General features: G+C 39.2%; 1 protein-coding gene across 1 annotated transcript in view; it reads right to left on the bottom strand.

The window, feature by feature from the left end:
* Window positions 1–4,328: 4,328 nt before the first annotated feature.
* Window positions 4,329–15,074, bottom strand: part of c1h3orf70 (chromosome 1 C3orf70 homolog) — a 36,274-nt gene continuing 25,528 nt past the window's right edge. The window contains exon 2 of the mRNA XM_052022419.1: window positions 4,329–13,763. Within this exon, the coding sequence (XP_051878379.1) occupies window positions 13,171–13,763 (593 nt within the window). The 3' untranslated portion in view covers window positions 4,329–13,170. The remainder of the gene's footprint in view (window positions 13,764–15,074) is intronic.

The following is a 15,074-nucleotide window of genomic DNA, read 5'->3' as shown; positions in this document are numbered from 1 at the left end:
CTGACTACCCAGAATACATTTCAAAAAAGTTGCAAGATTTCACTTGTGTTTGTTATCCTATAGGCTCATTAATTTGGATGAAAGTGAGAGATACTTGAGTTGGCATCAATGGTATCACTGAACAAAGGCATATTTTGGCTAACCAATTTTGCAATCCATGCATTCCAAAGAGTGAAAATAACTAAACAAATGGGCCTCAGAACCTACCACTTTACTAAGTAATCACTTTTTAAATCAGAAAATTATCAACCAAACACCTTCACTATACCTGTGAGAGGCTCTTGTCTGTTTCTTCTTTCAACCCTCAGTGTGCTTCATCTGACCAAGATTGCTGTGTTTGAGCATTGCTTTTCAAGTTCTGTTGCTTAATCAAAAATGTAATAAGCAATTTCATCCCCTGGAAACTTAAGTAGGGTGGTTGCTGTGAACAGTCTGTTAAATGATGCATCAACTCTGCTGTAAAGTTGCTAAATATATTTGCATTTAAAAGCAGAGACCAACCAGTTTTCACCAAAAATTAGGTTATTTTATTTGTAGTTGCTTACTACTCTAGCTTTGGTTGTTCATTTACTTCATTTTTTGTAATACTGCAGTGCAGTTTTTTTCTACGAAGGGTAAATTATCTATGAGACATGAACACTTCCAGCCTATTTTATTGAGGATCAGCAATCGATGTCTCCAGGTTGCATAATAAGAAACTTGTCCTTCAGCTGTCAGTCTCAGATGGGGTGTTCGATTAGACCATTGTTAATTGAACCATTGTTACCTTCATTGTTACCTTAATGCAGCCTTCATTGAAAGTGAGCTTGCCAACTTTAGTGATAAAGGAGGGCTAATATTGTGCTGTCTCACCATACCACCAGCAACTGGCTCAAACTAGCCGGTGGGGCACGTTGTTTCCAGTTGTAATTTTCAACCATCCTATCGATGACTAGACTCAGACATATAGAATAATTACTTGAATAACATAATGATGGAGTTTGTCCACTTGGATTTTATTCATGTTTAGGCTTGGACAACAACTTGCTCTTGGTAAAAGGAGAATTCACTTTTAAAGGGGCTGCTTCTAAGAGTAACACACAAGATGCTGGAGGAACTCAACGGGTCAGGCAACATCTTTGGAGGGAAATGGACAGTCGACGTTTCGGGTCAAGACCCTTCATCTGGACTGGACTTTTGTTCATTTCTCTCCGTAGATGCTGCCTGACCCATTGAGTTCTTCAGCATCTTGTGTGTTGCTCCAGATTCCAGCATCTGCAGTCTCTTGTACCTCTGCCTTTTTGAGTATATGTACAAGAAACAAATAATGTTTAAAGCAGTGTTGTCAATCCTGTTGGTACAGAAATTCTATAGAATAGTATTCAATAATGAAGATCCTGGTAAATGATTTCTCCATTAACCTGGAGCAGCTGATGACAATGGCAGCACCACTGCAATCAGCTTGATAAAGATCAGCTAATGACAAGCTGATTTAGCTATTAATCCCATTGAATTAGGAAAAAAGTCAGATGCAGCAGAATTTAGTTTATTGAATGGTAAATCAAGCAAGTTTTGTTTTTCCCATGATTATAATTACTTTGCATTTTTGCAAGATTTCAGTGCACTAGAAGGAAGCTTTCAACAATGCTGCACAGCATAGATGCATGTTGACTCATTGTGAATGATCTCAGAATGATCACAGGAGAGTTCTGTATGTGCTTTGAGCAACTCTGAATTAATTGAAAATGTATTCTTCCTGAGCAACAACAATGTTTTGTAAATTTGACTCAGAAAACCATTGTGAATTCTCTGTGAGTAGTACATGCAGGGGAAATGGGCATCACTGGTGAGGCCAGAATTATTGCCCGCATAGCTGTTTGATAGGTAAATATTTTTTTAAAATCAAATTTTAAAGACAAATTTATTTCTGTTTTCCCTTCTCTCCTGAAAGTGACCCTTTATACCAAGTGAAGACCTGTGCTTTAATGCATATTGTATAAAGATTTTTAGCAGTGAAAATGAAAATAGCAAAAAGATCCAACAAGAATTCCCAAAAAGTGATAACACTTATCATGACAAATCATCCAACATTAGTAGCAGTACATAAGATATAAAATCCATTAAACTGAGGCAAGATTATGCCGAAGCCAACAAGTTTCAAAGATTGTGCTCCGAGCCAAGAAAGCAAAAATGTAAAGCTCTTTTTTCACTCTTTTTGTTGGGACTAGTACGGCACCTCAGAGAGTAGTTGTGTAGAGTATGGTAGGAAGAGTGTCATCTTTGATTGTAAGCTTCTGATGCCTGTAAATGTGGAAAGTGGATGTCAGCAAAGTATTAGATCTCAATAAAAGATACAAAGTATTTGACCTCATCCTAACACCATGGCAGCTATAGGCAAGTGACAAAGCACGTTTGGAAGCAATGATTCCTGCCTGACTAATCCACTGCAAATCCACGCTGAAAAGTCTAATTTGTAAATGGAGGTTATTCCCTCAATCCCCTGCATGGATTTGATCAGTTCAACATTTGAAGTAGCTTAAGGTTGGAAGAATTCATGGCAAGGTAGCCGGATTAAAAAATCCAGCTCCTTTCTCTCTCCTCCTGGCTCCCCGCAAACTCCCCCACCACCCCACACTCCCCCAACCCCCCCCCCCCCCACACACACACACACACACACACACTCATACACACACAAGAACACACACATACACGCACAAGAACACACACAAACATATACACACACACACTCACAGGCAATCACATGTACACATACACAACAAATACGCACACGTGCACGCGCACACACACACACACACACACACACACACACACACACACACACACACACACACACACACCCCCGTCCTCCAATTTAATTCCCCTCCCTTACCCGGTTCCATCTGCCTATCACCCAAACCCTACACCTTCTGGTTTCCTATCCCCTCCCCCAATGGGTTCCATTTGCCCATCGTCCCTCCCTTATCTGGTGCCACTCATCTCCTTCTTCATTTACGAGCTTCTGCGCAGCCTCTTGTTTCCACTTATCACCTCCCAACTTCTGTCTCTTCCTCCATCCCCCCTCCACATTGCTCCACCTGCCCCCTTCCTTTCTCTTTCCTTATCTGTTTCTACCTATCACCCACCAGCCGCTGTCTCCCGACTCCACCCACCTCTTGCACCTGGCTCTGTCTGCCTATCATCTCCCTCCTCACCTGGTCCCTCCCATCACCTCCAGACCCTCCCTCACTCCCTCCTTCTCACCTCTTAATACTGGCTATCTCCCCTCTACATTCCCAGTCACGACCAAAAATATTGACTCTCTCTTTGCCTCCACAGATGCTGCCTGACCCGCTGAATTCCTCCAGCAGTTTTTTTTTGCTGCATGTTCACAAATGCTCTCCAACCTTACCACTTCAATGAAATGTACAGTTGGGTTGATGGGTGAAGCTGTGGAAAGTTGGAGCCTGCAGGGTACAATCTGTGTAACTTCTATTTAATGGATGTATTTAAAAGTAGACATATAATGAAGATAAATGCTCTGTTTAATGTGTGCAAATCATGGAAGGAATTTTGAAATTCACCCTCACCGAAGGTGTGGAAGTGATGCGGGAGTAATCGGGCAGTTGTGTGTCAAATGATTGGATTCAAAGAGATTTAACATTGCTGTTGGATCAGATCATGTCATGCTCTGAGTCAATGGACTTTCTTCATACAAATTATTATTTTCGGCCCAGTTGCCCTAGTTCTCTCACAGGAAGACCTTGTTGCAGGGCTTTCTGCATGGTCAGTTAGTTATAGACAATACACCATAATCCCAGTTAAAATGTTCATTGTGGTCAGATATGTGAAATTAATAAGTGCTGCCATTACTGGGAGATGCAGTGTTTCAACGGAATAGCAGCCTTTATTGGTATTGTCATTTGTCCTGTAACATTCAACGATGCAATTCTTGTCAAGTTTCCCGTTTTGGATATCAACACCAAGGATACCCAAGGAAGTCCAGTGGCTTACAATCTTCATTAGCTCCATTCCTTGCACCAATGATGGCTCCCACTTTGGGCACCTGCTTTATGCTGTAGTGTCCAAAGTGGCAAAGAGTTGTATTTTGCCGAGCCTTCCAGTAAAATATTCCTCACTATTTATTGCTGTGTGCATGCAAAATGGCAAAAATATGCTAATGCAACTGCTGCGTCCATCATTATTGTGTCCATAAGTTTAAAGTATTGGTGTAAACCCCAAAGGGAGAACCAGTGACTGAGGTGCCTTGCTCTTCTTCAGATAAAACTGTAGGATATTTTGTACTCTTCCTTTATGTTCCATGCAAAAGGCTCCTACTCCAAAACTGCATCACTTATGTTAATATTCGTCAGATGCCCATCCAGATTCGCCCATCCAGATTCATCCATCCAGAATTAATCCAAAGGTCCCCATTGAAACATTCTCTGATTTAATGTTTTTTATTTCTGGTATTACGTCCTGGAATCCATTCAATCTATTGATCACTGGGTATGTCAAGAACTTCCTCGTTAAAGTCCTAAATTTTCCTTTTTTTGGTTCAAGCCTGTGGTCCCATGTCTAACTCACACACGGTTCAATTTAATAACATTTTCCAGATTTATGTTTACTTCCTAATGGTGTCATTTCTCAAGTTTTTATAATCCATTCCAATTTTGTACTCTTCCTTTATGGGCCAGACCTGATTACATGGACATGTGGCACTTTCGATATCATTTGCAAGAATCCTTAAGTGGATGAAAGAATTGGAGGTTTTATTAGAAACAAACAACATACATATATAATGTGCACAGCAAACTACACTATGTGAGAAAAAAACAAATTGAAGATTGGAGATTGACTACTTCTCCAAACTTTCACAATCTATTCCCACCCAGAGGTCTCATACACAAAAAAGTTCTTTTCATTAGCAGTTCAGCAATTTTCCTTCCTACAATTCAGCATTAAAATTAGTCCGAGCTGGAAATTTTCCAGTGTTGCATATGTTCTCTGACCATTAGCCGCAAACAAGATATGTTCCCATTTTGGCACGCCATGAAGCTGACCTGGACTATTAGAATGGAAGTTTAGATATTGGAATATTCAAAACTTGAATGTATTAAGCAGAATGCAACCACACTTTGCTCAAATTTATTTCCACAGTGAAGACTTGAACCGTAACACTTGATGGTAAAGTGATACTTTTTCCAAAAGATTAATTACTTAGAGTATTCAGTATATAAATGGTTTGGTATGTCAAAGCTCAGAACCTTAGAAGGGAAAGTTCTGAGAATTAATTTTCAATCAACACCATTCATGCTGGAAGTATTAAACTGGTCAAGCAGTACCTCTGTAGAGATAAACCAAGAAAATGTTCCAGGCAATGTCTTTTCATCAGAAGTGTGAAAAAATAAAGATAAAAACAAGTTACAAGGTACAAAGAAAAGGGAGAGTGGAGGAGAAGGCAAGAGGGAAGGTTTTTGATAGGGTGGAGGGCAGGAAAGATTAAATGACAGATTGAGTGAAGTCCCAAATAGTGAAAATGATTGGTAAAAGGATTACTGAATAATAAAAGATTAGTTTGAAAAAAGTGTAAATTATTATTTTATTCATTTAATCTTCTTCCCCTTGTGTTCTCCCTTCCACCTTTCTCTGCATCTTAAGACTTGTTTTAACTGTTAATGTTTTCCACTTTTGATGGAAGTTTATTGATATGAGCTCTCCACAAAAGGAGCCTGTCTGGCTGATTATTTCAGCATTTTCCATTTTACTTCAGATTTCCAGCATTTGTAGTATTTTGCTCTTGAATTACATATTTCCCTCGACAGATGGTGTTGGGAAATGAGGTTTCTTCACAGGACTGAGTGAGCGCATTGGAGCCCAGTGAGGGAAATGTACCTCCTTGAAGCCATTTATGGTTAGTGGTCAAATAGATTTAGTCTACAAATTTTTCACTTGACAGGTATACCTGGCGCATTTGAGTGTATGAGTAGAATGGGGAGAAGGAAAAGTAGGAAAGTTTTCTGAGATGTCACTCCATGTGGAAAGCAAATTAATCCTGGAGCATTAGAGTTTTTAGAAGTATTGTGATAACCCCCATTGCAATTTATTCTTTATTACTGATTTCAGCAAGGGATTTCTTTTACTTTTGAGAGAAGCTGACAAATACTTTGTGATCTGCGTGAAAAGAAATTAAAACAAGGCTGCAGCGACGATAAAAGACTGACTTGAATGATAAATGACAATAGAATCCTTTTCAGGAACTAGCCCTAAATGTTTCTGTGCCCAGATGTTAAATTTGCATATTTGTTTAGGTTAATGATTTTTTGTGATATGACAAAGGAACGAGCTTACCACTTTCTGAATTCTGAATCAGTAAATTCATATTAGAAAATAGTAGGCTAAATCAGGGAATTCTCACAAAGCTTGCAAACTGCAAAAAACAAAATTCTCCTGTGCAAAGAATAGTATATTTGGAAATATCTCGTTTGGTAATGCATACTCAAATGTTCATTTCCACTTTTTGTTGAGAATTACCCATGTCTCTTTCCGAAGAACACAAGCAAATTGGAACTACTTCAACCATAAAACTTCACTTCATTGGAGTGTGGAAGATCAAAAAAATGTATCTTCAGTCTGGGAATAATTCTACAGGTATCAAACAGATAGGTCATTAAGATGAGCTGAGAATCTTGGAAACTGTTCCTGCATGATTACTGTTATACTTCAATGTGCAATTACCATTAATACCATTCCCATTACAGCTGACTGGAGAGGGAGATGAACTGTTTTTGTATGTTCCTTTTTTTTGGCATTACATGGCATACTTAGTCATGAATATGTTGTAAACACATGATAACGGAATATCATCTCTAAGATTTTATTAAAAAACAATTATCTAAAGTTTATAAGGATAACATTACTAATTACATTGTAAAATTGTATGCATTTTTGCTATGCTGCTAATAGAATGATTCTCTGTTTCTACATATGCTTTGAATCCATTGTCTAATATTGTATCTTGTAAAACTCTAAGCTATTTAACTAAATTTATATTTTAATTAAATATTAGTTATCTTTTCAATTTTTTCTCAAAAGCCAAATGACTGCTTTTGTATGAATCAACATTGTTATTACCTACACCTCAGCACCCTGACCAGTAATGATACCAAAATTAGGATATTCACAATCAAATAGACACGTGGGAATTTGTGTTAGAAAGTGATAAGCTAAAATACTAGGGATCAGGAAATTCAAACATGCAAATTGGAAAAAACTTCTCTGGTGCGAAGATAAGTAAACCTGGAAGAATCTAAATTGGGAAAGCAATGTTAACTTCCAAATTGCAACACATTTCCAGTCACTGCCAAAATTTAATAATTTAAGACTGGGCTATGATTTGAATTATATTCTTGTTTGCCAACCAGTTTACTTTCTTTTCCCCTTCCGTCTCTGAATGCCCAGCCTCTCCTCTCATGAAGGCATTGAGTTGTTTACTGAGCTATGGTTCCATAAGAAAAGGCCACCTACAAATAGTCATTCTTCATGTGTATTCCTTAATAGTCAGCGTCAGCAAGCTATTCAGTTGCTAATGTAGGCAAAGTCTAATCTGACTTTCTGATGTGCCCAGAACTGTACTTCCTACAGGCACTAACACATAGTGAAAGACGTGGTTCATTTTTTCATCCCAACTCTTAAAGGAAGTGTAACTAAAAGACAGCAAGGGTCACACACAGTGAAGTAATTCTGTCACCTATACATAGGGTTAGATTGCCCTCCCCAAGACTATTCTAAGGATGGACAGTAGCTTCAGGCTCCTGTTAGGGGGCTAATTGTGCTAGTGACTTCCGGCTGCGTGGTGTTGCGACTTTTGAACAGTTGGGACTGGGGAGCACAGAAGAATCTGACTTTGTGGAATGATTTCTTTGGCAATCTGCAATTGACAAATGAGATAAAGCATCTTTTGCTGTATCTTCATGAGTAGACTTTGCAGATAGTGAGTAGAAGGCATAGTTTATACTTAAAATCCTCTTTGTTTCACATGTCATCAAGGACAAACCTTTGTTTAGATCCCGAGAATGTGATCATAAAGCTACTTATGTTTCTTCTTCTACTTAGGCAGTCCTTGAGATCAGAGATAACTTGCTTCCTCACCAGTTCTGTGGACTCTGGGGTGACAGGGAAGGCCAATATGGGTCCCACGGGCTCTTCAACAGATGGTTCAGGAGATACTTGATGGGAAAGGTAGGTGAGTAGTTTGTGAGGTGGTTCACTCCTTCTGCTGTTGATGATGGGATTCTGCATACTCCCAAAAAATAGCCTTAAGGTTTGCAATGCTATCCTGAATGCTCTCTCTCCACTTCAGGTGGTCATAATGGGCCAGGGACTCCCAGGAGCTAGTGGGGATGTGGTGTTTCATTCCATCTGATAGTATCCCACTGCAATAGAGCTCAGAATAAAGTGCATGTTTTGGGAGCTTGGTGAATGATGTGGCCTTCCCACAGGAGCTGACTGAATGTAATTACAGCATTAGTGTTGCTGATGTTGCCCTGGGAGAGTATGGTGAGAATGGTTCACTTATCCTGTCAGTGGATTTAGGGGAATTTTCTGAGACATCATTAGTGATATCCCTCCAATGCCTTGAGGTTCTGACTGTGTTTGATCCCGGTGTCAGAAGCATATAGGAGAGCAAGGATCTCAGCTGCTCAGTAGGCCATGAGTCTTGTGCCGGGTTTAAGGCCCTGACCTTCAAAATCCCTTCTTTCTTTGTTGGACAGTGTTATCCTGGCACAGTGAAGGGTATGGTGAATTTCATCATTGGTGTCTGCTCACTGAGAAGCACTCCCAAGATATGAGAAGTGGTCCACATTTTCCAGAGTCTTCTTGTGAACTTTCATTGTCAGATGACAGTGTTGGCAGAGGATCTTTTCTTTTCATGTATGTTCAATGTCCTCTGGTATCCTTCACTGAATGATTTGAGGATGACTTGGAGCTTGGCCTCCAAACACGCACAAACAGAAATGTCGTCTGTGTACTGCAGCTCGACTGCAGAGGTTGGGGTGACCTTGGTTCTGGGAGTAGAGGCTACGTAGTCCTGTAGATTAGCTCCACTGCAGCAGGAGGTGAGGTATAATATTGTGGGGAGAAAGATTAAAAAGAATGTTGATGCCAGTCAGCGCTAAGATTGGGTCTCTTGTGGACCCATTGATTTAGATTAAGGCCTGTATTCTCTCGTGCAACAAACCTAAGATGGAAATGAATTTCTGTGGACAGCCAAGTCCGAAGAGAGTGCTTCATTGTCCCTCCTAGTTAATAGAATCAAGGACTTTAATGAGGTTGAAAAAGGCCATGCACAGTAGTTGATGCTGCTTTCTGATAGTGACAATCATGTCTTCTGTGCCTCTAGATGTACAGAATCCAGGCTGTGATTTGAGGAGCAGATCTTTTTCCACTGTGAGGAGGGGGGTTGAGGAGGACCTGGTGCTGAATTTTTCTGTGAAGGATAGCAGAGAGACCCCTCTGTAATTGCTACATTTGGATTTGTCTCCTTTCTTGAATTCAGTTATAGCTCTGAGGTCCTCTGATATATCCTCCTCTTCTCAACTGATGGAAATGAGTTTGTGCATTTGTGTCTGAAGTTTATCACTGATACGTTTACAACAATTATCACATTCATGCAAACCATATGATCTATGTTAGCCTTTTGTTAAAACAATGCCCTGCTAGGCTTTCTCTCCATTATCTTGTATCTTGGCCCACTTCAAATATTTCTCCTTTAGTGATACGGTGATCATGTCCTCAAGCACTGACAAAGCATTTGATGCTCCCACAGCTCTTTGATTTACTTTAACATTTTTCTCCAAACTCAGTGATCCTTTGTAACCGACTCCCATCCTAGGGACGGTCTTTACCTCTTCACCCTATCAATGTTTTTCATAATAATAAAAACCTTGATTACATTTCCTCAGCAGTTCTGCTTCAGTGAAGTCTCTGTAGTTAAAGTCTCTCCTCGTCACTGTTGCTGATAATCTTGTACAATCTCTATCGAATGGATGGTATTTTTATAATAGGATGATCAAAATTTCACACTTTTACTTGGCCTTCACCTTGTGTACATTTATTCCTAAATTTGTGCTCTACATTGTGCTCTTTTAATTTATATCCCACTAATTAGACCATAAATACTACACAAAAGTGACACTTACAATCTGAGGCTATTCGTAAATAGGGAAGGTAATGATGGTACTTTTTGATTATGCTGAGACAATATTAAAAAAGAAATCTTTCTGGTTCTGACCGTGTTAGATGTAGCCAAATGATCAGATAGACATAGTCCATATATATACAAGTTACAAACATTCTGATGTAGTAACTGAGATATCCTGAACTCCTAACTTATTTCAAGAAAAGTGTAGGGATAACCCCAATAACCAGTCAAATTAATTTCAAGAGTGAGCAAAGTTTAAGAATCAATAATCAGAGTCAGCAGGCACATGGAGAAATGTGAATTGATTGGAGAAAGCCTTTATAGGTTTGTTAAAGGCAAATCACATATAACTAACTTTAAAGATCTTTTGTTGAAGCAACAGAGAGGGTCTTTGAGGGGAACACAGTTGATGTAAAAGGCATTTGATAAGGTGCTACATAATAGGGTTGTGAATGGAGCAAAAGGGAGCTGCAGCACTGTGGATAGAAAACTGGCTGAATTGAAGAAGATACAGAGGAGGAATGAAAGGTTCTTTCTCAGGCTGGAGGTAAGTTTGGAGAGGAGTTCCCCAAAACCTCCTTTTAATATTTTAATATGTTTAGCGAGTTGGACTTGGGCATAATTTTAAAATCTGCATATGACACACAATTTAAGGGTGTAGTGAAATGTGAGGACTTCAAGGAGCAATAGGCAGGTTCATGGAATGGATGCACACGAGAGACTGCGGTTGCTGGAATCTTGTCCTGATGCAGGGTCTCGACCTGAAACATTGACCATGCCTTTGCCTCCTCAGATGCTGCTTGACTTGCAGAGTTCCTCCAGCAATTTGTCTTTTGCTAGTGGAATGGGTGATGGGTGGCAGATGAAGTCTAAAGCCAAGAAATGTGATGTGCTACAGTTTGGTAGGAAGAATGAGAAAAGGCAATGAAAAGTAGAGGGGAGCAATACCAGAAGGGTTACAAGAATGGAGAGAACATATGTAGTTTTTTGAAAGTGGCAGGGCAGGTTGAAGAAGTAGTGAAAAAAGCACACAGAATCTTGGACTTCGTAAAAGGGGCAGAATGTAAAAGAGCAATGAACTCAAAACTAACTTTATAAAACACCGATTTGGCCCCAATGGGAATTCTGGGCACCACAATCTACAAGAGGAGGGGATTAACTAAAATGATTCCAGGGATGAGTGACTTCAGTTATATGGATGGACAGGAAAAGCTTGTGTTCTCCTTTGTACATAGGAGGGGATGTGAAATGTAAAGATATTAAGTTTATAAGATAAGAGTGAACAAGGAGAAACTGTTCCCATTGGTGGGAGGGATGTGGAAATAGGGAGCACCGGATGAAGATGATTTGCAAAAGAACTAAAAGTGACATGCAAAAAAATGTCTTTACAGGAGAGGTTAGGAACCAGAAGGCATTGCCAATCATTTGGAGGAGGCAGGTTGAATCGTGGCATTCTAAAGGATGTGAATAAACAAGGGAAGTATTGGCAGTGCTTTGAGATAAGGACGGGGGAGTGGGACTCACTGAGCAGCTCTATGTAGTGCTGATACAGATTTGAGAAGCCAAATGGCCTCCTCTTGTGCTGCAGGCATTGAGTGACTGGTGATGCCTCTCACCTTGACAGATTGAATACACATAAAATTTTAGACCATCACCTGCAAAGTCTACCAATATGTTGCAGTTATGATTAATCACTGGAATTATTTGCAGCATGGTATGCACACAGATTTAGTCACACTGCATGTGGCAGATGCCAATTGAACACACTACATTATTGTGTACCGATTCTGCCCTTTGTCAGACACTCCATTTGAAATTTATAGAAAGATCAGGAGAAGTTTTTAATACTTTTGCTTGTGTCACAGTGGCTAATTTTCCATTTGTTAACCTTAATTTCTCTTTAACTTAGTGGACCACCAGGCACTGTTCTCCTTTATCCACATGAACACAAGCATATTATTTGTATGTGGTGTTTCATGAGTCAATTATCAGTGCTTCCCAAATCAAGAAACCAAAAAATACATTTGGCAAAGTCTGCTTTCATTTTTCATTCCCCAGAAAATTCTCTTTAATTGTGCACAATCTTCTGCCTCAAATAAAAGGTACACCTAAACTGAACCTTATTGCTGACTGAGGAAATTCTGAACCACTAGTTTAGCAGTGTTCTTCTGTATAATACAAAACAGCACAGTGCAAGACAAATAATGTAACAAAGGTATCTATCCTAATAATGTAAACATCAATAAAAATAATTTTCAATTAATATTGTGATAATAACAATGTATATTTTACAAGATAACTCAAAAAATTGAAAGCACCTTTTCATGCGGGGTTAATGTAACTCATTCAGTGTTATATCTACAAATTATTGGATTGAAGGAATCATTTGACTTGTCCCACAACAAGAGATTAGGCCCTAATATCTTTTACTATTCTGTGATTTAGGAAAAGGTGCAGATTTTTTTTTCTTAATGCACTTTTTCTGTAATGCTTTCTGTAATTGGCATGATACTGATATATTGTAAATCATCTACTTGTGTCTATTCCTTCTCCCCTCTTCCCCACTATCTTCAACCCCTGTCAGGAGGGAAAAACAGCCTGGACTTATAGAAGTGGTGCTGTGTAGTCAAATGTGCTTGAGTGTGAGATTCAAATTATGACATTGCCAAAGCATTGGATTAAACAGTTGTCAGCTTTGATATTGTGCTTGGTAGCTTCAAAAGTCTTGGCCCCTTTGGTCTTTCCACAGTCTAAATCTCTAGGTTGGCACAGCAATCACTCATCTACCATCTGCATGCATTATATTTTAATTAAGTGTCTATTTTATAACTGAGAAAGCTTTGAGCAGTTCCTATGTTTTAGTTACTTCAAAACAGTGAAATGAAATACTGAGCACATCTTCAATTTATCTTGGAATTCATAAACTTCTGTTGTATTTGTTTCATCCAGCATGAATGAAGATACCAGGAAACCTTCCTTGCTGCTTTAACTCAGACAGTTGTTTCAATTTTTTCGATAATTTCCATGGTGGATTGAGAAGGAGAAAGCAAAGCACAATCATCCTGATCCCATTGACTCTCTGGAGTAGAGTCATCATCTGAGCTCAGTTCATCTTCATCCTCGTCCTCCTCTGTGTCTTCGTCACATGATTCTGGGTAGTGGAGCCCTAAAGCATTTATCCCAGAATCTTCTGAGGCAGATGGTGAGGAGCACTGGTTCATTTGTGGGGCTGCCACCTTGTCTGCTATAGTTGGCCCCTTTGAACAGACCGAGGTAGTCTGACTAAAGTTATCTCCAACCTTTGGGTCCTGCACAACAGGGGCTGGTTGAGGCTGACGCTGAACATAGCACATCTTCCCATTAATCCTTTTGACCCGATAGCTGTCAACAAAGAGTTTGGAAATGGTGCAGTACCTGGGTGCGTCGGGTGTGAATGGAGGCCTGAGGAAAGAAGAAGTCTTTAGAAAATGTTCCATCAGCGAGATGGACAGCTGGACAGTATTTGTGTGGCTGTTCATGCTCATCGGGATTGAAGTGCTTGGTAGATGCTCTACGGGGGTCATAGGCTGATAAATATATCTACCTGAAAAAGGTCAAAATGAATGACAATGGTAAGAATGCAAAGGAGTTAGTAAGCAAATTTTTGATGATTATTGCTAATTACTTTATCCTGCTCAGATTAAATAAATTACCAAATAAATTAATACGTAACAAAACCATAATGTTTATTTTTTCATGTCAGTATCCCATTTATAATCCATTTCTAAAGCTCAGTTCTTTATTTTGGGATTACTTGATGTTCATTAATTTATCCTCTTTACTAATTGTGCATCATTCTGGACGTGAATGATTTAACTAACATTCGGCGTTGTCCTTCCTACATTACTTCCAATGGATTTGATTGCCATTTGGGTTTGGATGTTGGAAGGAAAAATTCAAAATGATGAAGTATTTATATTTGTATCTCTCTGAAGCTGGATTTTGCATGAGTTATAGCAACCAATAATTTTGTAACATGGTAGTTTCACAGACAATGGGCAGCTTCAGACTGGTTCTACCTCAACTGGAGTTACTGTAGGAGACATTGAACCACTTCTTGTCAGTGATAGTCACCACTGTGTCTAAACAGTGAGAAGGGCCTCACTCCAGCATCCGCTGTTAAGCAATAATATTGAAGCTTCTGCAAAAACCCTGCAGATATATGGTATATAATTTAACCATGTGCACAAAATAAGGAACTTTTTTATCAAAAGGATTCAGCAAAGGTTTCCCTCTCCTTCAATTACTTGTCAAAGTATTGTTATTGATGTTATTTGATCAGAGCTCTGTAATTGGGGATGGGGGGAAGACGGGGAGTGGAGGTGGTATAATTGTGTAAGTGGCTGCACCAAGACTGCAATTTTTGTAAGTGCACAAATACCACTGTTTATAACACATGAGAGACCACTTGTTGTTATAGTTACAGGGAGCGAGATCAAACATGTCTAATTTTTAGAAACAGTGCAGCACTAACAGGAAAACTTCATGAGGGCAAGGAACCTATTTTATTTTCAATAGATTAGTCTCACTGAATCACCTCTCTGATATACTCCTCTACCTCTTCCTCTTCAGAAGCTGGTCTCTTGAATTCATACACACTGTCCAATTCTAATTCTGTGACTATTTTTTCACTGTACATGAAGAAATCTCGATTGGCATCCCTTCCTTGGTGTAACTAGTGCTCCTTGGCACCTGAAATCATTTTGATAATGAACAAAACTGAGGATTCAAATCCTTACCATCAAACCAACATTAGGAATAATAGGATTTTGCTAAAAATCTTTAGGTCACCTGGTTTATTATTATGGAGTTTCATAGAGTCATTGCTAATACAACCAAGATTCTTCCCCAGGAA

The sequence above is a fragment of the Pristis pectinata genome, chromosome 1 (genome assembly GCF_009764475.1).
Source record: "Pristis pectinata isolate sPriPec2 chromosome 1, sPriPec2.1.pri, whole genome shotgun sequence".
In the NCBI taxonomy this organism is placed as follows: Eukaryota; Metazoa; Chordata; class Chondrichthyes; order Rhinopristiformes; family Pristidae; genus Pristis; species Pristis pectinata.
Note: the sequence above shows the minus strand (reverse complement) of the source record. Positions and strands in the feature narration are given on the sequence as shown.